General features: G+C 39.8%; 1 protein-coding gene across 1 annotated transcript in view; it reads left to right on the top strand.

Annotated features, from left to right (window-relative positions):
* The window catches only part of GUCY2C (guanylate cyclase 2C), a 121,172-nt gene that overhangs the window by 41,266 nt on the left and 56,879 nt on the right, over nt 1-23,027 (top strand). Inside the window, exons 4-9 of the mRNA XM_032391787.1 lie at nt 8,338-8,502; nt 14,773-14,885; nt 16,583-16,647; nt 19,619-19,834; nt 20,905-21,026; nt 22,482-22,578. Of these exons, the coding sequence (XP_032247678.1) occupies nt 8,338-8,502; nt 14,773-14,885; nt 16,583-16,647; nt 19,619-19,834; nt 20,905-21,026; nt 22,482-22,578 (778 nt within the window). The remainder of the gene's footprint in view (nt 1-8,337; nt 8,503-14,772; nt 14,886-16,582; nt 16,648-19,618; nt 19,835-20,904; nt 21,027-22,481; nt 22,579-23,027) is intronic.

Below are 23,027 nucleotides of genomic sequence, written 5' to 3'. Positions count from 1 at the left end.
CCACTCTCCTCCCTGCAGGAGACACCACGATTGAACCCGCCCTCTTCCACATCAACCATCCCACCGACATGGGCCTTTAGTGTCCCATCTTCTCCAGCATGTTTCATTCCCAAACTGATATGCCACAATCAACAAATGCCTCAGTATCTTTGATCTCTTCGTGGGCTCTTCCCTATACCTCCTGGCTATGCTGGGATTAGGAGGAGCGATATCTTAGGGATGGGGTACACACAGGTACAAAGGCCCTGGTGATATCTTGTATCTTAAACTATAATGTATGTACATGAGGGTTCATTTTATGATTCTTTTAATTTGTATATATTCATTTCAGACTATGCCTTTATATGAATTATGTACTTCATAATTTAACAATTTTTTTAAAAAACCAGCCTGTGTTTCTTTGAGGCAGACACCGTCCAGCCATGATACTCTCCATCCCTTTTGGTCAACCCCTGTTGAGTGCTAAAGGACTGGTTGTTCTCCCTAATTTATTGTTACATGAATAGATCTTCCCATAATTCTACTCTTTCTGGTTACCACTCGATTTCTCCCCTCTGCTTCTGGTAAGAGAAGCATAACTTCCACTTGTTTTCAATAACTGAGTACATTTCTAGAACCAGCCTATCCTTCAGGTTCCCGTCTACTATAAAATGATGAGAATCACAACTAGTACCATTCAATTTTACTAATCCCTTCTATTGAGGTTTAGTTTATTGAGTACCCAAAATGCATTTCTTATTCTACCTGGGATGAACAGTAGAACCAGCTAGGCTAAGTCAGGGGAACCAGAGAGTTACACCAGGCAATCACTGTCCTATCCCAGGAGGTCTGAAGACAGACTTCTTATAATCACTCACAGGATCTCTCTCAAGTCATGTCCTGAGCAAGTCCTGCAATGGGGGATGTAACTCCCAGTGGCAAGGTGTCATCAGCTGGACTAGAGGACCAGGCAAGTGACCTGAAGAATGGCTACACTTCAGATTTTATTAAAAAAAATATTTGGAAGGTCACCATCACTTTGATTGATTGAATTTATCAGCAAACACATATTATATTTGGTGACTTTTACAGTGTAAATAGTGTTACCTCTGGGGAAAAGTTATACTGCTAGTTAACACTTATTTTTCAAAACTTTTAAGTTTTTTCCCCAACTTTATTGAGGTATAATTAACAAATAAAAATTGTATGTATTTAAGATTTCCAACTTGATGTTTTGATATATGTATACATTTTGAAATAAGCACCACAATCAAGCTAGTTAACATATCCATCACCACATATAATTACCATTTTCTTTTGTGGGGGGGAGCGGTGAAAACACTTAAAAATTTATCCTCTTAGCACATTTCAAGTATACAATACAATATTGTTAACTATAGTTACATTGCTATACATTAGATCTTCAAGACTTGCTCATGTCCCATAACTGGAACTTTGTATTCCCTGACCAAGAGCTCCTCATTTCCCTCTCCCCTCAGTCCTTGGCAGATACCATTCTACTCTCCGCTTCTATGAGTTTGACTCTTTTAGATTGCACATATAAGTGAGTTCATGTATTTGTCTTTCTGTGTCTGTCTTATTTCATTCAGCATAATGTCCTTTAAGTTCCTCCACACTGTTGCAAATGGCAGGATTTCCTTCTTTCTCATGGCTGAATAATATTCCATTGTGTGGAATATCTATCCATATCTATACATATATAGACACACACATTTTATATATTTATTTATATATAAATATATAATGTAATTATATGTTATAATTATTATAATATAATATATATTTAACACATTTTACTTATCCATTCATGCATTTGATGGATGATTTTTGGAGATGATGTGAGGTAAGGGTCCAATTTCATTCTTTGCATGTAGAAATCCAGTTTTCCCAACACCACTTATTGAAGACATATCCTTTCCCCATTGTATGCTCTTGGCACCCTTGTCAATGACCAATTGATCATACTGTGTGAATTTATTTATGGGTTGTCTGTTCTGTCCCATTGGTCTATAAATATGGTTTTATGCCAGTACCACACTGTTTTGATTACTATGACTTTGTAATATATTTTTAATTCAGGATGTATGCCTCCAGTTTTGTTCTTTCTCAAGATTTCTTTACCTATTCAGAGTCTTACGTGGTTTCATACAAATTTTAGGATTGTTTTTCTATTTCTTTAAAGAATGCCATTGGGATTTTGGTAGGGATTGCATTTGCATTGAATCTGTAGATCACGTTGGGTAGTATGGACATTTTAACAATATTAATTCTTTTAATTCATGAACATGGGTTGTCTTTCCATTTATCTGTGTCTCTGTAATTTCCTTCATCAATGTTTTATAATTTCAGTGTACAAATCTTTTACCTCTTTATGTTTATTCCTAAGTATTTCATTCTTTTGGTTGTTATTATGAGTGGGGTTGTTTCTTAATTTTCTTTTTAGATAATTTCTTGTTTGTGTATAAAAATGCATCTGATTTTTGTATGTTGATTTTGAATTCTGCAACTTTACTGAATTTATCTCTTGGTTTTAATGTTGGGTTTGTTTTTTGAGTGTTTAGAGTTTTCTAGAAATATGGTCATGTCATCTACAAATAGATCATTTTACTTTTTCTTTTCTGGTTTGGATGCTGTGTAATAATAATAATAATACACACACACACACACACACAGAGAGAGAGAGAGAGATTGATAGATCTTTACCCCCTGGTTCCTGACACAGAGCTCCTAAATCCTTCGGAATTTCCTGGGTGGTAAGAGTGGCTTTTGTTCTAATGAGGCAATTCTTTGTGGGCTTCTGAATAGCTTCAGGGTGGGGTCTGATCACCAGACAGACCAAGCAAAGCCATGATTAGAAGCTTGAAACTTTTTTCCCCAATCCCCATCCTCTGGGAAGGGGAGAGGGACTAGAGATTGAGTAAATGCACTCGCACTGAAGCTTCCATAAAAATCCCAAAGTACAGTGTTAGGAGAGTGCTTGTGTTGGTAAATAGATCTACATGCCAACAGGGTGGTGCAACCCAACTCCATGGGGACAGGAGCTTTTGCACTCAGGACACTTCCAGACCTCTCCTATGTATCTCTTCATCTGGCTGTTCATCTGCATCCTTTATCATATTCTTTATTATATAATAAATCAATAAATGTGTTTCCTTGAGTACTGTGAGTCATTCTAGCAAGTTATCAAACCCAAGGAAATGTTTGTGAGAACCCCAATTTATAGATAGTTGGTCAGGATTACAAATGACATCTTGGGGCTTATGATTGGTATCTAAAGTTGGGTCAGCAGTCTTGCTGGGCTGAGCTCTTAAGCTGTGGAATCTAGTGCTATCTCCAGGTAGATAGTGCCAGAATTGAGTTAAATTTTAGGTCACCCATCTGATATCAGAGGATTGCTTGATGTGTGGAAAACCCACGCATCTGGTGTCAGAATATGGGTGTAGTGTGAGAGTAAAGGAGAAATAGAAGGGAGTTTTTCTTTAATAGATGCCTTTTCTTTCTTTTTCTTGCCTAATTGCTCTGGCTAGGACTTCCAGTGCTATTTTGAAAAGAAGTGGCAAGAGTGGCCATCCTTGCCTTGTACCAGATCTTCAAGGGAAAGGTTTCAGGTTTTCCCTATTAATTATTTTAGCTGTTAGATTTTCATAGATGGCCTTTATTGTGCTGAGGTAAGTTTCCTTTATACCTATTTTATTGAGAATTTTAATCATGTACTTTTTTTTAAGTAAGCTCTACACCCAGTGTGGGACTATGGAGCTATGGGGCTTGAATTCAGGACCCTGAGATCCTGTCACATGTTCTACTGACTGAGCCACCCAGGAGCCCTAAGAATTGTAATCATGAATCAATGGACATTGTCATGTGCTTTTTCTAAATCTAGTGAGATGATCATGGTTTTTTTTTTTTTCCTTTCGTTTGGTAATGTGGTATATCATATTGATTTGAATATATTGAACTATCCCTGCATCTCAGAGATAAATTTCACTTGATCATGGTATATGATCCTTTCACTGTGCTATTGAATTCAGTTTGCTAGTATTTTATTGAGGATTTTTCATCTGTGTTCATCAGGAATGTTGGCCTATAATTTTCTTTTCTGATCTCTTTATCTGGTTTTGGTATTAGGATGAGGCTGACTTCGTAAAATGAGTTTGGAAGTGTTCCCTCTTTTTCTGTATTTGAAAGAGTTTAAGAAGGATTGTATTCTCCTTTGAATACTTGGTGGAGTTTATGCATGAAAACACCTGGTCCTGGACTTCTTTGTTGAGGTTTTCAATTACTGATTCAATGTCCTTATTTGTTATTTGTTTCAGGCTTTTCATTTTTTCTTCATTCAGTTTTGGTAGGTTGTATGTTTCTAGAAATTTATGCAACTCTTCTAGGTTACCCAGTTTATTAGTGTTTATAATTGCTTATAATTGTCCCTCCTGATCCTCTTTATTTCTGAGACATCCATTGTAATGTCCACTCTTTCACTTCTTATTTTATTTATATGAGTTTTCTCTCTTTTTCCCTTTAGTTAAGGGTTTGTCAGTTTTATCTTTTCAAAAAACCAATTATTAGTTTTGTTGATTTTTTTCTATTCCCTATTTGACTTATTTCTCCTCTAATCTTTATTACTTCCTTCTGTCTGCTAACTTTGGGTTTAGTTTTTTCTTCTAGTTTCTTGATGTACAAAATTAGATTGTTTATTTAAGATCTTTCTTAATGTAAATGTTTATTGTTATAAATTCCCCCCTTAACACTCCTTCTACTCCATCCCGTAAGTTTTGGTATGGGTTCACTTTTCTTTTTTATTTGTCTCAAGATACTCTTTAAGTTCTCTTTTGATTTCCACTTTTATCCAAGAGTTGTTTAAGAGTGTATTGTTCCATTTCCACAGATTCATGAATTTTCCTTTATTTATTTATTTATTTTTAATTTTTTTGCTGTTATTGACATCTAGTTTTATTCCACTGTAGTCAGAAAAAATTCTTGGAATGGATTTAATCTTCTTGAAATTGTTAAGACTTGTTTTCTGATGTAACATTGATATATCCTAGAAAAGACCTTGTGCTCTTGAGAAACATATGTATTCTTTGCTATTGGATGGAAAGTTCTGTATATGTCTGTTAGATCTATGTGATCTGTAGTATTGTTCAAATCAGCTGTTTTTTCATTGATTTTTTTGTCTTGGTATTCTACCCATTATTGTAAGTGGAATATTGAAGGCCTTTACTGTTATTGTATTGTTGTCAACTTGTCAGTTGTCAAATTTTTCCTTCAGATGTGTTGGTATTTGCTGTATATAGGTAAGTGCTCATGTATTGAGTGTATATATGTTTATAATTGTCCTATTTTCCTGTTGAATTGACCCTTTTATCATTATATAATGTCCTTCTTTGTGTAATTTGTTTGATGTAAGTATAGCCCCCTTCTTTTTCTTGGTTACCATTTGCATGGAATATCTTTTCCTATTTCTTCACTTTCAGCCTATCTGTGTCTTTAAATCTAAAGTGAATCTCTTGTACATAGCATATTGATGAGTATTGGTGGGGTTTTTTGATCTGTTCAGCCAGCCACTCCATGCCTTTTGATTGGTGAGTTTAATGTATTTACATTTAAAGTAATTATTAAGAGAGGGAGGCAAACCATAAGAGACTCTTAACTATTAAGAATAAACTGAGGGTGGCTGGAGGGGAGGTGGGTGGGGGATGGGCTAAATGGGTGATGGGCATTAAGGAGGACACCTGTTGTGATGAGCACTGGGTGTTATACGTAAGCTAATCACTAAATTCTACTTCTTCAACCAATATTACACTATATGTTAACTAACTAGAATTTAAATAAAAACCTGAAACAAACAAAATAAAGAAAGAAGGTAATTACTGATATGAGAGGATTTTTTATTGCCATTTTGTTCATTGTTTTCTGTTGTTTTGCTCCTGATTTCTACCTCTCTTCCACTCTTTTTTCTTCTTTGCTATTTGATGATTTTTTGTAGTGATTTGCTTTTATTTTTTTTCTTTTTTTGTATTTATTAATTTTAATTGCATACAAAATCTTATACTTTTATTCTCCTATCCCTACATTTTGTGTTCTTATCATCAGAGTGCTTCTTTTTATATCATGAACTCATTAAAAACAGGCAGTTCTGTCAGCCGAGGTCAGCACTGGTGTAGACTGCAAGCATCCTTGACATCAAAACTACAGCAGCAAGTTCTGCTAGCCTTCTCCTGCTCTCTTTCTACCCCCACAGCAGAAGTCCTGGCCAGTGAGATCCCTCTTGGTGCTGGGGTGGGGGGTGTAGGCACCAAGGCACTGGGGAGGGTGGTGCAGTGGCTCCTGTCCCAAGGAGGGTGTACCAGCAGCTCCTTCTCGAAGGAGACACAACAGCATGTACCCCAGGCAGCTCTGTCAGCTGGAGTTAGTGTCAGCAAAGACTGTAGAGGTCCTTGGTGGCAAAAACTGCAGGTTTTCATACCAGTGGTAAGGGCTGCTGGGGTCCTCTTGCTCTCCTTTCCCTGCAGTGGGAGGTCATGGCCAAGGGGATCCCTCTTGGTATGGAGCAGTGCCAGACTGGAGGATGGAATGACACACATATAATGCTTATAGTTTTCTTATGGGGCCATCTTGGTTTTTGTGTTCCACTGGGTTGCCACAGCTTCTTCATTGTACTCCAAAGCTCTCCCAGAGCTATTTTCATCAGTGGGCAGTTGTTAATTTGTTTTCGTGGAGGGATGAAAGCTGGGTCTTCTAACCCTCCATCCGTTGATGTCACTTGCTTTAAGTTTAAAACATAAATTTTGCCTTACATCAAGTCAATGATGTAAACAATGACATTATTTGGGCAATCATACTACATCTCTGACTATATTTCCAAACCTCCATTTAGATCCAGGTCCCCTTCCCAAAACTCCAAGCTACTCCCACATCAGCATGGGTTCCTTAAAATCAACATGTCCAAAAACGGAAGTCATGATCTTCTTCACCTACTCCTCTTCCAGAATCCTAGAGCTTAGTAAACAGCTTTCCCATCTACCCAACTGGACTTATCAGGGCCACTCTTGACTCCTTCCTCTTTCTAATGCCCCAAATCCAAAAAATATCAAGTCCCATCTATTTTACCTCTTAGATATCTCTTGAACCCATCTCCACTGCCACTGCCCTCATCCAGGCCTCCTTTACCTCTCATTTGGACCACAGAAACACTGTCTTAATTTGTTCCATGTCCCCACTCTAGGTCATTTTTTCCATGGCAGCCTAAGAGGTCTTTACAAAATTCATCTGATCATGTTACTTTCTTGACCTTTAGCGTGAAGTTCCAAATCCTTAATGGCTTATAGAAAACCCTATGGCCTACCCCTGTCTACTCCACTGAGAGCCTTTATTGCCACTAGACTCCTAGCTCTCTCTACTCCAACCATGCTGTGTTTCTTTCAGTTCCTCAAACATCCATATCACTTCCCACTTCTGGGCCTTTATACACGCTGTCCCCCTGCCTTCCATATGCTCCTTCTCTTTCCATTAAGTTAACTCCTGTTCATCCTTCAGGGTTTAGCTTAAAGGACAGTTTCTCAGGGAAACTTCCTTGACTTTCTAGAATAGATTGTTAATCTGCCATGTGCCCCGCAACACTCTGCACTTTTTTCACAGTTGAGTTATACATAATTATTTATTTAATGTGTGTCTTCACCACCAGAATGCATGTTCCATAAAGACATTAATATATCCACACCACCTATAGCTGGGTACCTAGTACCTTGCTAATGCCCAGAACCTAGTCAAGTCTCAATAAATAGTTGCTGACCAGGTGATTGAAACACAGTTCTTCCTAGTTAAGGATTCAGTTCCGGTGTACAGTTACAACCTAAACACCAATAGTCCATGATATTTGTGCTTTCCTTAAGCCTTTTGACCTTTATTTTTCATTTTACAAATCTTTTTATGTATGTACTATACTTTTCTCTTCCCCTTTTTCCTCTTCCCAGTGATGTGTCACAAATTGATATATTTTTATTGGGTGAGGCCCAGGTAATCTCGCAGTTTATAACTCTGGCCTTTCTGTGAGCAAACACACAAAATGAACTTTGGTTTATCTCCTATCATAATGTAGCTGTTAATTGCCGGCAGGCAGGCTGTATTCCATGGTCCACGTGACCAGTGGGGCATGACCAGAAAGGAGCGTGGGGAAGAGTGGACCAAAGGACCCAGCTAGAGGCTGCCCAGCTGGAGTTCCTGCCTCCATAAAGGCACAGAGTAAAACAAGTGAGCACAAGGAGTATGGTTCTGAGGTAAGCAAGGTCACGAAGATGACACTATTGGGCTTAGCTTTGTGGTCACTGCTCCTCCGTCCAGGGCTGACGTTCTGGACCTCCGAGATCAGTCAGAACTGCAACAATGGCAGCTACGAGATCAGCGTCCTGATGATGAACAACTCAGCCTTCCCAGAGTCCTTGGATAACTTGAAAGAAGTGGTGAATGAGGGAGTGGAAATAGTGAGACAGCGTCTGCTTAATGCTGGTAAGAATGTAGTCACAGGGTCCACCTCCTCCCTGTTATCGCCTCTGGGGTCAAAGGGTTGCTTAGCCAAGACCTTCCATTCTTTGCCTGATCACCCACTCTCCTCTAAGGGCTTGTCTGACAATCCCTTTCTATTTCAAGGCAGTAGGTCCTCAAAGAGAAGGATTTAAGTCCTACCACAATGTGCTCCATCATAATTCACCCTGACCCTAACCCAGGGAATGGCAGATGTTCACAGCAGTGAACTGCCCCAGACAAAACTGGATTGATGGCTCAGTTTCAAGGAGGCATCATGTTCCTTTCTGCAGCTGCTCAGAGGCAGTATTTGGTCTGGGCCTGAGATTTTGCAGGGTTACCAGTCAAGAAGATGAATTAGGAGAGTTAAATTCATACAGATGCTGACTTTTTTCTGGGATTTTTCATCTATCTGTTCACTTTTTACATCTCTGTTGGCTATTTTTTTCAAGATCTTATTTATTTATTTGTCAGAGAGAGAGAGAGGGAGAGCACAAGCAGGGGGAGTGGCAGGCAGAGAGGGAAGCAGACTCCCCGCTGAGCAGGGAGCCCGATGTGGGGCTCGATCCCAGGACCCTGAGATCATGACCTGAGCCGAAGGCAGACTCTTAACTGACTAAGCCACCCAGGCGTCCCTCTGTTGGCTATTATTATAAGACATAATCAAGTAAGTTTGCAACCAAATTCAGTGTTGCAGTTTTTTATTGTATCTATTAATTATTACAATAAACTTCATAACTTTAGATAAAATATATAAAGAGAAAATATCACACCTGATCATTTTCAGCCACCTGGATATTTCCAGTGTCTGTTAACATGCCTCTCAGTTTCTTGTTTTTAAGAACATGGTTGGGATCACTATGGTATAGAAACAATTTTCTTTTTTTTTTTTTTTTTTAAGATTTTATTTATTTATTTGAGACAGAGAGAATGAGAGAGAGAGAGAGAGCACATGAGAGGGGGGAGGGTCAGAGGGAGAAGCAGGCTCCCCGCCGAGCAGGGAGCCCGATGTGGGACTCGATCCAGGGACTCCAGGATCATGACCTGAGCCGAAGGCAGTCGTTTAACCAACTGAGCCACCCAGGCGCCCCTAGAAACAATTTTCTATCCTTCTGATTTTACTTCACATTATTCTGCAAGTGACTTTCCTATAGCTGCATAATCTTCACGTGAATCTTCACATCACGTGAGTGGATATATACTATTCCTTGGAGTAGATGTCTTCCCAAGCTATCTAATTATTCCCTGCTGTATGATTTCCTATTGTTTTTAAATTTTCATGATTATTTTAAAATACAATAAGCATTTTCATATATACATATACATCTATTTATATGTATATATACACACACATATGTATATGTTTTTTTTTTTCCATTCTTGAGACTAGATAGCCAAAAGTATAATTACTGAGTCAATGACTATATCATACATCTTAATGTTTACTTACGGTTCTAAAGAGGGTATGTCTTAATTTTCTGTATTTAAAACTCCGTGGTAATCAGCTCTTTTCTAGTGCCCACGCTGCGTGGTTTCATCAGGCTCATGCTCTCCGTGCCATGTGGCTAGCACAGGTATATGCTATATGTTATTCGGGTACCTCTGCTAATGGCTGTACATAGCGAATAGAAGGTATTTAGCCTCATGCTATACATTTCTGTTCCTGGACTGGATGTGTGTGTTCTAAGAAGTTGTCATAAATAAAATTTGAATAACCACTAAAAATACAATAAAATTCTATGGTAATAATAGCAAGAGGTATCACACATCACATATGTGTAATAACTTTCTGCTGTGCAATATACATTTCTTTCAACCTTGCCTGAGACCAATTCAGACGTAAACAGATGGATCTGATCTAGAACTATAATGGAACTATAAGGTCATTTCATAAAATCCCCTTATTTACCAAGACTGTGGCATCATGGAAAGAACATTTGATTTTGAAACCTAAGGATGTGGATTGGCGTCACTGTCCCAGAGCTTTCTCTCTTTGTGACCCTGGGTGAGCAATTTCCCTTAGTCTCTCTGAGCCTTGGTTTCCTTGTTTGAGTACCTGTCATGTCTTAGGTAAGATATATAATCTCTTTAGTCATCACAGCTCTGTAAGATTGGCATTATTGACACAGTTTCACAGTGGAGGTTTAATAACTTTGCTGAAGTCATACAGGTTGCCTATTTGGAAATGAGATTCCAACCCATAACTGTCTGGTTCCAAAGAGCGCATCATATTGCCACTGTAAGATCTTTACCCACCATGAACTAACTTTCTCATTAAAATAAGACAGTGGAACATTGTGGTTAGAAGCAGAGATTTGGAATCAGATCTTGGTTCATATTCCAGCTTTTTATCCAACCATTTATCACCAGTGACCTGGAGCAATTACTTAAGTTTTCTGAGCCTCAATCCCCTGACTTTATAAAATCACAATAGAGAGTAGTTACCTCGTGTGAATATGGTATGAATCAAATGAGGAAGTTCATATAAAGTACCTCATACACAGACTGAAACATAGTAAGAACTCGAAGACTGGTTGTTTCATTGTTGTCACTGTTGTGTTTTTGTTGAGGATGTTGTGTTATTGCTGTGGTGCTGTTACTTGAACAAGTTACCAGGATATAAAATAAACAGAGGAGCATAGTGGTAAGATCTGATCTCTGGACTCATATAACCTGAATTTGAATTCCTGATCCATCTGTCACTAGTAATTATAAACGCTTTATTGGGTTGTTTCTTCTAAGTTCTACTCATCTCATTTACAAAATAGAATTAGGCATGGTGAAGTGGTTGAGCAGATTAAATGAATGGAGAATTTTGTGGGGGGTGAAAGAGTAAAGAATGATGCCCAGATTTTTGCATGTGATGATGCATTTTGTTAGATGGGTGTTCGTGCATAGGAAACTCAAGAAGTGCAGGTTGTGATGGAAAGATAGGTTCATGTTCTAAACATTGTGAGCATTATTATTTGGGGGAAATTCTAAGACAATATACTTAAGGGCTAAATTGAAGAAAATTAAGAGTCCAAATGTGGCTGATGTCCAAATGGAAGAAAACGGTATTTTTTCCTAGTACTTAGGAAACCTCTGTGGGTTTTGAAGACTAGATAGGATTTGGTGGAAAGCATGAAAAAAGAGATTCCTTCAACCTAAGGACATCAACTCCTCAAAGATGTATGTTCCATGGCTCAGCATGGAACATACATACCCTCCAGTGATCTCCAAATGGTCTCATGTGCTGAGGGGGGTCCCTTTCCTAGACTCCAGCACCTATGTTCCGATCCACTTTGGTCCAACCCCATCCTCAAAGCCCTAGGTAGGAGAGAAAGGACTCTGAGATTACTCTATATTCTGTAGCATTCCACGCATCCTCCCAGGACTGAGGTATCCTGGTGAGGTAGAGGTGCAGGCAGGATAAAGATGAGAAACAGCACTTGGGGGAACTGTTTATTTTAAAAGTTAAGCTTTGATTTGAAGTCATTACATTGTCTGGAAATTTTTCAGTATTTTCTTGAGAAATCACTTGGGATTTGGGAAGATAAAAGGGAAGAGATCATCATCTTTCTTTGCCCAATTAAAAAACAAAAGCAAAAACAGTTCACAGAACCATAAAGTGTTGAGAGGCAGCAACATACTACGTATGTTCTACAGAAGTGGCTCTCAAACTTTTTTGTCTCAAGACCTATTTACTCTTAAAAATAATTGCAGGCTCTGTAGAGTTCTGCTTATATAGTTACATTTACCGACATTTACATTTATATTTATAGTAAACTTACTATAAATATATTTTGCATTTTACATTTACATTTATAGTAAATATATTTACTATATTGGAAATTAAGACTGAGAAATGTTTTGAATATTTGCTTATTGATTCATTTAAAATAACTACAAACACTTTGTTCACATAAATAAAATTTCTTATTAAAGAAAACCTATATTTCTCAAGCCAAAAAATAAAAATAGGTGGGGAAAATGGTATCCACTTATATTTTTGTACATCTTTAATGTCAGGCTTCATAGAAAATGGCTGGATTCTCATATCTCCTTCTGCATTTAATCTGTTGCGATAATACAATTAATATTATGTAGCCTCTGAAAATTCTACTATAAGCTCATGAGAGGAGAGTGGAAAAAACAATGTCTTAATATACTAAGGATAGCTTTGACCTCCTAGCCCTCCTGAAAGAGTCTCGAGGTACCTCTGGAGTCCATGGCCCACACTTTGCGAACTGCTGTTCTACAGCGTATCAGATTCTAGAATCAGACGGTCCTAGGTTCAAAACCCCAGCTGTGTAACCCTAAGCAAGTTAATCTACCTCTCTAGACCTCCATTTTCCCACTTTTAAATTAGGAAGATAAACTATTAATTAACCTCATAGGATTCAGGGGAGACTTAAGGATTGAAATAATGCATGTGAAAATCCAGAGCCCAATGCTAGGCATATAGTAACGGAGATCATCCAATTCTGGTCTATCTATAAATGGCTGAGGACCTGGGGCCCCAGAGATGAAGTCACTTGCCTGAGGTCGCACTCAATAGATGTTGGCTCCCCTTCTTCCAGATCCTGTCAGGATTTATACTTGGGTTTTGCTGTGCCCATCTGCCACGGGCTGCCTGGACCATTGGATTTTTAAGTGGGTCAACTTCAGTGCCCCTCATGGTGGCAGGAGGGAGCAGAGCCCTCATACGAGGCGAGGAGGAAGAGCTATCCTAGACATTAACAGCTGGGGGTGTGGCCATCTTCCCAAAGCCCTGTTTTCATAACGTGACTGTGTCCTGGTCTCCACTCCACTCCCTGACTCCTCTTGCTGCCTTCTAAGACCCATCTCCAGCACTTTTCCACTGGTCCCCATCTGCACTCTCCTTTTCTTCTGGGGCCTCCACAGCCTCACTCATACTATCCTCCTGGCTTTATATACCCTACATTCGCCCTATTGCTATGAGAATTAAATAACAAAAGGGGGGTATAAAGTGTTTGGTATTACAGCTGGCACATGGCTACATTCAGTGTTAATTGCTGTTAAATCCATCACCAGCCCCACCTCTTCTATTAATTTTCTCTGACTGGTCTTACTGCATTGACTTCTCCCATTTGATTAGACCTACTGCCAACCCTATTTAGATCTCTTACTGAACAAAGTATCAGAATAAGTGTTCTTGAATCAACCCTCCCTCCCCCAGAAAAGGCAAGGGATAAAATGCTCCCTAGTCGATAGACACATCTCTGAGGCGGCTATAGAAATACAAAGACTATTTCGTTCTCTGTCTTGAAAAACATTCTTATTTGGACGTTCAGAAGAACAACAACTTCTGTTGTTGATGTGCTTTACTTTTTTAAAGGTATTAAAATTATTACATTTGACAATTATGGTTTTAATCCCATTTTATCTATGAAGGCACCAAGTTAGAGAAATTCAAGTGGCTTGTGCAGGAACCCACAGAAAGTCACTCATCCTGCAACCAGCAGTGTGACTAGCAATTGAGTTTCCAGACTTTCTGTGTAAGGGCTTGGCCAAATGAAGGATGCCTCTGCTTAGGAATCAAACATCTGTCCTGAATATTTTTTATTGGAAGGAGACAAAATGGAAGAGAAAGAGCTTGGTCAAATGGTTGTGCTGTCTTTTTATTCCCTTCCAAGAAACAGTATCTAGCAATACCCAGGGATATCATCCTCAATGCTCTTGCCCTTATCTGATCCATTATCCAAAGATCCTAGACCCTGATGGACACAGTTCACTTTGGCTCTGGGGGCCAAGCACAGAGGTACCAGTGTGCACATTGGCAGCAAACAGAATCAGCACCTTGGGAACGTGAAAGAACAGATATCATACTGTCTGTATCTCTGCTTTCCTAAAACTCTCCAGACAGTAGAAGAAACTTGCTGGGACTACAAGCGTGAAAGAGGAGGGCCATGGACGGAATGAAAATGTCGTAAAACTGGATTGTGGGATGGTTACACAAATATATATGCTTACTAAAAATCATTGAATCGTACACTTAAAATGGGTGATATTTATGGAGGGTAAATTATACCTCAATAAAGCTGTTGAGAGAGACAAGTAGACAGAAACAAGAGACAGAGACAGAGGAAAGAAGTGACGAGGAGTAATATAAGAACTCAGAACTCAAATATTCGTAGGCCTGAAGATGAATATCCATTTTTTTCCCAGGATCAACTGGCAAAAAGTAAACCTCATGGCTACAAACTACTGAAAAATAACACATTTTCTCTTTTCCCTCATTTCTGGAAACAGGCATAAATGTGACTGTGAATGCCAGCTTTATCACTTCGGAGAGTGTGATTTATAAGTCAAATGACTGCCGGAGTAGCACCTGTGAAGGCCTCGACCTACTCCGGGAAATTTCAGTAAGTAAATGCTTTTGTAGGTAGAGCTCACACTTCTTAGCAAGGTCACAGTGTGAAACTTGAGGACCTGTCCATGACCATCTCGTATGTCACCTCTAGTCACATAGCTGAGTGCTTTGCAGAGAGGGTAATCTGACTTCAGCCCCATATATTTCCCAAGTGATGAGGGCCTTCTGGGAATCCAGGAAAGTGAGGAGAACCCTCTATGTTCTATTTGTACACTTTCAGTGTTACGGAGGGGAATTCTTTTTGTTTTAAATTGTCTTCAAAACCTTTTTTTTTTAATATTTTTATTTTTTATTATTTTTAAAAGATTTATTTATTTTATTATTATTTTTTTATTATGTTATATTAGTCACCATACAGCACATCATTAGTTTTTGATGTAGTGTTCCATGACTTCAAAACTTTTTCTTCAAAACTTTTAAAAATTTAAATGTTGGCATTAACTGGTTTTCTTTTGTGCCCCTCGGGAAGTACCTGAGGTATTCCAAAGCCCTACACCAGAGGTCTCTGTTTCAAGTCGTCACCCTATATGGGGCCACAGGTTAATGGCTTCAGGGCTGAATCTGAAACCTAAATTTTAAAGTAGTAACTGTAATGTTAAAGGATAGAAATGGGAAGGGAGAGCTTCTTGCCTACTCCCTCCTCCCAACTCCCAACCCCAGCCAGGGCTTTCTGGAGTGAAAGAATGTTCCAAGCTCTCTAGAGGCAGGTAGATGTGCAAGAAGCCTTTTTACCACCGAAACCCAAGAAAAGGCTCTCCTAGAAGCAGAATTCTAGGTGTAGAACCACGACTTGAAAGCCTTAATCAATAGCATCACCCGGACCAGACAAGTTGGCTCATGTCAGGAAGAGTGACTGATTACTGCAGTCATTCTCAGTCTTGGGAGGGCCAAGAGTGAGCAAGGGGAGTTTAACAGACTCTACTTTATGATGTCAGGAGTGTGTACTTCGTCCCTCCACCTCTACAGACAGAGGTATACCCTGGTTTTCTAAAGCCAGGGATGGGATGTTCCTAATCACGTTCTTTTTGAGAAACAGTACGAGACACCATCTATAATCACCTGGCTGGTCACATTGCACTTTGTTCTCTTTAGCCCTGTTTTGTAGCTCTCCTTAAAACTGCAACTTGCCCTCTTCCCCCAAAGCACCTCCAAGTCTAGTCTCCCCACAGTTTGGCCCACAGGTATTGCTCATGTTACAGTCTGTCAGTCCTTCTTCCCCCACTCTGCATCCTCCTTTTGACAAAGAATCCAAGTTCACCTTCAGCAGAATCTCCTTCTCTCCCCCCGCAACATCGTCACTTTCTCAGACTTCTTTACCCCTTAGCGCCCCTTGCCCAGCCCAAGGAACATGTTTTGCTCCTTTCTTGAGAGGCCCACCTTCAAACTTTCTAGGACCCTTTTCCCTTGCCACTTCTTTCCTGTCCATTTATTCATTGTTTTCATTTTATTTTTAATTTTTTAAAGCTTCTATTTATTTGAGAGAGAGAGTGAGAGAGGGAGAGAAGGAGTAGGGGGAGAGAGAGAAGCAGGCCCCCCACTGAGCAGGGAGCTCGATGTGGGACTTGATCCCAGAACCCCGGGATCATGACCTGAGCCAAAGGCAGACGCTTAACCAACTGAGCCATCCAGGCGCCCCCATTGTTTTCATTTTAGAGATTCATTTTTCTTTCTTTTTTTTTTTTTCTACAGAAAAAAAAACAAATGGGCTGTGTCCTCGTGGGACCCTCGTGTACATACTCCACCTTCCAGATGTAGTAAGTAATTTGGTTTGTTATTGCTTTAATGCCACCGTAAGTTGAAGTCAGGGCATGATACCACTATTTAAATGATTTACCAAATAGCGGTCTAGTCAAGGTAACCCAGTCAGGGGTGTTGGGGCCCTCGTATTGTGCTCCTTCTCCATAAGTGTCATTCTCTTATCCAGGGAGCTCAACCCTTGCTTACCGTGGGGTGAATGACCATAGCTGTTCAGGGGTTATTAACATCTGAGCCTGAGAGGCAACACGGGATAGGTAAAAAGTTCGAGTCCTGGCAGGAGACAGAGAAGACAATGAACTTGGGTAATCTGAGGAGTTTAATAAAGGAAATCTTCACTAAAGTATGAGCAGAGTATATGGAAACACACAGGAAAGCTACAGCACTCGGGATAGGCAGGGCTCTGTTCTATTCCTTAGGTCCGAGGAATAAGCAAAGTAGCAAGGTACTTACTTCACAGCATTGAGGATTATATAATTAACATATGAAAGTACCTTGCCCAGTGCCCTTATCAGCTTAGGAAAAAAACGCTTCTAATATATTCCACAGTAAAAATATTTCTCTGCCTTTGGGAAAATCACCCTCATCCCTTCCATTCATTTCACTCAGTGTAATTCTCATCACCACAAAACATTTTGTTCTGCCAGATCACACCTTCCCCAAATCAAAATCCCTCTTCCATGCCTTTCTTTCATCTGCTCAGTCTTCCCCTGAATCAAGGATCACCTTTGACTACACAGAGAAAACTATGCTGCTCTTGCAATAGATTTTGGAAAAGATAAAATTAGATTTCTGAAATTTCTGTTGCAAAGTCTGCTTCTGACACCTCCTCCCAGCTGTACAAACACACTCAGGTGTTCAGACCCACTAGGTGGCACAGACACACCACAGAAGCACTTTCTCAGCTCATCTTCTAAACCAAAATACAGGCAAATTCAGACTCTTACTCCTCCTTGCACTCATTCCCGATTGTTGTCTTTTTTGACCACTTATTGATTTGCTGCAGAATCGGAAGGTGCTCGGAGGGAAAGGAGGAGCGGGAAAATTGATTCACTATTTGTGAGGACCTTCCATGTGCAGAGAAGCATTTTGGTTTTATCAGAGTAGAGAGCATTAAGTAAAACACAGCCCCTACCCAGTGAAATAGAGGTGACAAGAGCCCTGGGGAACAGTACAAGACAGAGTACAACACACTCCGTTGAAGAAACACAAGCTGCTGTGGGGTGCCCAGAAGGAAAGGGCCCCCACTGGTTGGGAGAGTAGAGCTCAGGAGGGGAAGAAGGACTTCATGCAGGAGATGGTATATGAGTTGAGTGTTGAAGAACAGGTGAAATGTTAATGGGTAGAGATGAGGGCTTAAGCATCCCAGCAGGCAGAGGGAGAAGCATGTATAAAAGCAAAGAAGCAGGGGCACCTGGGTGGCTCAGTCATTAAGCATCTGCCTTCGGCTCAGGTCATGATCTCAGGGTCCTGGGATCGAGCCCCACATCGGGCTCCCTGCTCCTCAGGAAGCCTGCCTCTCCCTCTCCCACTCCCCCTGCTTGTGTTCCTTCTCTCGCTTTGTCTCTCTCTGTCAAATAAATAAATAAAATCTTTATTAAAAAAAACAAAGAAGCAGAGAAGTGTAGAAATTTTGTGAAAGTCTGTATTAGCTGGAGTGCAGGAGATGAGCAGGGGAATAAGAGAGAGAAAAATGGAAATATGAAGTAGGGCTGTATTTGGGAGGTCATGAGTTCAGGTGAGGGAAGTGTATTTAATTAGATTTGTATCAGGAGCAATTAAGATTATGCAGAGAAGTGCCATGAGAAGCGGCTCAACTTGGGGAAGAATAAGTGTCAACACTGTACAGGAAGGACTGGAGCCCACAGGAGAACATCATCAGGGGAGGAGGAGAGCTGAACTAGCATGCAAGCAGTCGCCGTGGAAAAGAAGGATAGCCTTTAAAGATATTTAAGGGTAGAATCAATAGCATTTGATAACTGGATGTTGGAGTGAGGGATGGAAAGCAGACAAAAAACACTAAAAGAAATAGGGAAATAAGGATAAGGAACAATTTTGAGAAATAAAAATAAAAGATACATTTGACCATGAACATGGGGAGTCGGAGATGCAAGCAGGACACTTAGTGAAACCCTTCAGTGTAGAGCTCAAGATGGAAAAGGGGGTGCTGCTTTGCTTCCTTTATCAAGTGCGCGTTGAAGGCCTACCTATGACCCCAAAGGACTGGAGATATGGAGGTGAACAAGCAAGCCATGATCCCTGCCTTCATGGAGCTTGCAGTCTAGTGGAGGAGACAGATATTAAACACATACCCACTTCAGGTATCAATGAGAAGTTCTCATGGATAAAGGGATATTTAATCCAGAATCCGATGGATGAGTAAGAGCCGGCCCGGCAAAAAGGCAAGGGGAAAAGCATTTCTGGCATATGTCAAGGCCCCGATGGAGAATAAAATTGAAATGTTTAAGGAACCACAAGAAGATCCATGTGCTAAACGGGGAAGGAAAATTGTAAAATCGTCAGGTGATGTGTATCTCAAAGTAGTACATAGAAGAGTCAGAAGTAAGGCAATGCACTGAGGGAAAAGTATGGAGGACATCTTTTGGGCGTTACAACATCTGTGGTAGTTGTGGTGGCCATCCTCTGTTTCCTTAGCCCTACTCCCCAAAGGCATATGTCCCAGCTTAAATGCTATGACAACTCATTTTAGAATAAATCGAAGTAACCAAGCCACCACGTATACATAAAAATACCCAGAGTATCTTAAAACATAACATATGCTCGATAAATATTGTTTTAAAATTTACCTGTGTGGAAGGGACACCTATTTAAGGTAGAAACCTGCTTGAACGACCCTATTCATTCTTACCATTTATTACCAACCACAGGCTGAAACAGGTTAAAGAGGAATCGTATTTGTGCTACTTAAATTAATCCTGACATTGGTTTCTTTCTCACCTCTTGGCATAGCCTTGACACAGATTTGAACTATCCCATGATTTCAGCTGGGAGTTTTGGATTGTCATGTGACTACAAAGAGACTTTAACCAGGCTAATGTCTCCAGCTAGGAAGCTGATGTACTTCTTGGTTAACTTTTGGAAGGTCAATAACTTGCCATTCAAAGATTATTCCTGGAACACTGCATATGTTTTCAAGAATGGCACCGAGACTGAAGACTGTTTCTGGTAAGCAGGAGGCCCTTGCCATAGAGAGAAGCCACAGAATCCTGGCAGGTTATAATCAGACGCACCTTCCATCTATAAAAGCACTGGGAATGGACACCAGCCCACTTTCTTACACACATGAAAGCGAAGGGGCCAAAGGAAACAGTATAAATGTAATCGGCATGTATGATAGTTGCAACACTCTGGTTTTCAAAGTACTTTCACATTACTTTTATTGATTCCTTACAGTAAATCCTCTAAAGAAAAGAGAACAAGTACTATGATCTCCATTTTGCAGATAAGGACAATGAAAACCAGTGGTTACTGCTTTCACATTACTGTGCAAGATACAATACCAGAGAATATGCATTCTGCCAACACCTACCACTAGTTAGAAATAATTTTTCTCTCTCAGTTTTTCAGAGGACTAAGTGGGGTGGGAGGAGAATGGGACATTGGTCACTATGGCTAAAATAAAATTACAAGGTTCACACAACTCCAGAAGAGGTAGCAGAGAGAATCTTCTGGTTGGGTTACCGCCTGCACCACCAGGATGCTGCTTAGCTCTGCAGTCTCTTTCCACCCAAGTATGCAAAAGACTCAGGGTACCACTGCAACACGCATCTAGGGAATGGCAAGAATCAACCCTAAGGTCTTGTCCTAGAAACTTTGGGGTGAACTTAGAACCCACAGAAGTCCATTTCACTGGGAGGATAAAAGATTCCTATTAACTCTGAATTTTTTTACTATAGACTCAAAGGTTTCAACTTATCTGTGATAATGGGGTTTATAGAGCAGAGTGGCCTTCCTCCTGCATATAGCAGGAAGCCATTATAAGGGACCTGCCAAATGTCTACCATTTGTATAGATACATGAAGATTCCCTAAAACTTCTCCTATACTTTTACTAAACTAGATGTCCGCAATCCAGACCACTGATATCATCGTGTGTTATCATCTGTTGTGTTGATAGTGGAAATGAATTTTAGATGAACAAGTTCCAGGAAAGATCTGTAAACAAGGAGCAAACAACATGGAAGGCCATGAAGAAACTAAGCTGGTTTCTTAGAGTTTCTCTTTTATCTGCTCTAGGTACCTCAATGCTCTGGAGGCTGGAGTGTCCTATTTTTCTCAGGAACTTAGCTTCAAGGGAACATTGAGGGGAAATGACCAGTTTCAGGATATCTTAATGAACCAGAACAGGAAAAGCAACGGTAAGGAGACATGGAGATAATTTTTTGCCAACTTCTTCCTCACAACTACCACATTTTTATGAGTTGTTTTGACAGATCTACCACCACAGAGCTGTCATCATTGCCTCCGTATATTTTGTTCACTTGGGGAGATCTAGAGTTGCATGCAACTCCATCAGATTGTTCTTCCTGTTGATTAAAACCTTATCCTATGAGAGAAAGGAGAAAGGTAATTAAACATAATGTGAAAGTAATGATGAAAACCTAGCCTTCATAAATCAAAATATCATGACCCACCATCCATAAACTGCTTTTTAAGTTGACCTCAGCGCAAGCTGTTATTGGATTTGTGACTAATCCTCACACATTCTGAGCCCTGGTCCCATGATGACCAAGAGGATATGTTTATTGATATCTGGCCTCAATTAAAATTACAAGGTTAGCAGATCATCTCACTTTCCTCTGTCCCTGTATCTCACAGGCCCAGTGATCTCCCAGTTATAAGTCAAGTATGGGATAAAATCATCCTTACTATGTCATGAGGTGATTTGTTTCACTTTTCAAGGATTCTCTTTACAAATAAGAATATATCAGGAGTAAAGGAATCAATAGTGGACCTTTCCTATGAGGGAAGGTGCTTGCTTGGCAGGAATTCCTAGTATGACTCAAATCATCATCTGTCATTATTAAGCATTTCCCATATTAAGAACCTTCCATGTACAAAACATTGCCAAGATGTGGGGAGAAAAAGAAGTATAAGTGTCCCTTAAAAGAAGTATTCATGTCCCTAAGCTGCTTTTTACAATTCAATTGAACAACATAGTATATAAAAAGATCCAATGAAGTGTCCCCCAACTCCTTTTTCTCATAGCCATGCATTTGAAAAATCTGGTGGTGAAGAGTAGTAAAGCTCACAGAATCAGATTGGACTCTGCCACTGAAATCCCTAAGACTGAGTTCTGAGTTAAGAGGCTACAAACAAAGCCCAAGGAAAGTTGCTTAGGAACACTACATAAATTCTCACATTCACTTGACTATATCTTTTTCAACCACTTCACAATTGGTAAGGTGCACTTCACTTATGAATGAAAATAGTTTCTGTAACTACTCCAACCTGGTAAAATGGAATAAACACCGAACCGGATTCATAAACTTGAAAATTAGGGCTCCGCCATCGACTCATTTTTAACCTTTGACATCTTGGCTTCCGGTCTCCTTAACTCAATAAAATTAAGGGAATGGACCAGAGGATTCTCTTTAAGATCCTACACAGCTCTACTCTGACTCTACACCTGTAAACAAAACAAAACTAAACTAAACTAAAAGCAGAAGACAGAGTAATTGAAGAATTGACGTTCATCTTAAAACATAAATGTAGCATGGACACACTGGGTTCATATTCAGGTATCTGGTTCCCACCTGTTTGTATGTAGACCGTTGTGTATTTCCCTCCTTGTCTTGTTCTCTCTCCTCCAGTGATTGTTATGTGTGGTACACCAAGCGTCATCGGCAACCTCAAGGGGGGCAGGGCAGTGGCTGAAGACACTGTGATTATTCTAGTGGATCTATTCAAGTACGTACAATATTTGAAAGAACTCTCCTCTTTTCAGAAAAGAAAGACTCCCAGGATTTCCAGAAGATGCATTCTCTTTTCTCTTGCTTCGCACAGACTCACACAGGGTTCAGTATGATAATATTTTAATCAATGTTTTATTCTTTCATCACACCCTCATTTTTATTTAATTAATTGTAGCCTTAGCAGACATGCTTACCTTTGACATCATTATCATGTCTAAAACAGAATTGTTATGACCCATTAAACCCACATGTCCATCCATCTACAGGGACCCTGGTCTCCAGCCTGATTTTAAGGTATTTTTCTAGGCAGTGATAAATCAACTAACAACCCAATAGCATTATTTTTGAGACTGTGGGCCATATCTGTGCCTTCTATCGCTAATGACCTTTGATCCAAGATGATTTTTCCTTTGCTACCTTTGGTAAGAAGAAAGTTCTAGTTAA

Source organism: Phoca vitulina, unplaced genomic scaffold (assembly GCF_004348235.1).
Source record: "Phoca vitulina isolate PV1807 unplaced genomic scaffold, GSC_HSeal_1.0 scaffold64, whole genome shotgun sequence".
NCBI classification, from domain to species: Eukaryota; Metazoa; Chordata; class Mammalia; order Carnivora; family Phocidae; genus Phoca; species Phoca vitulina.
The sequence above is the reverse complement of the archived record's forward strand: the minus strand, read 5'-3'. Positions and strand labels throughout refer to the sequence as shown.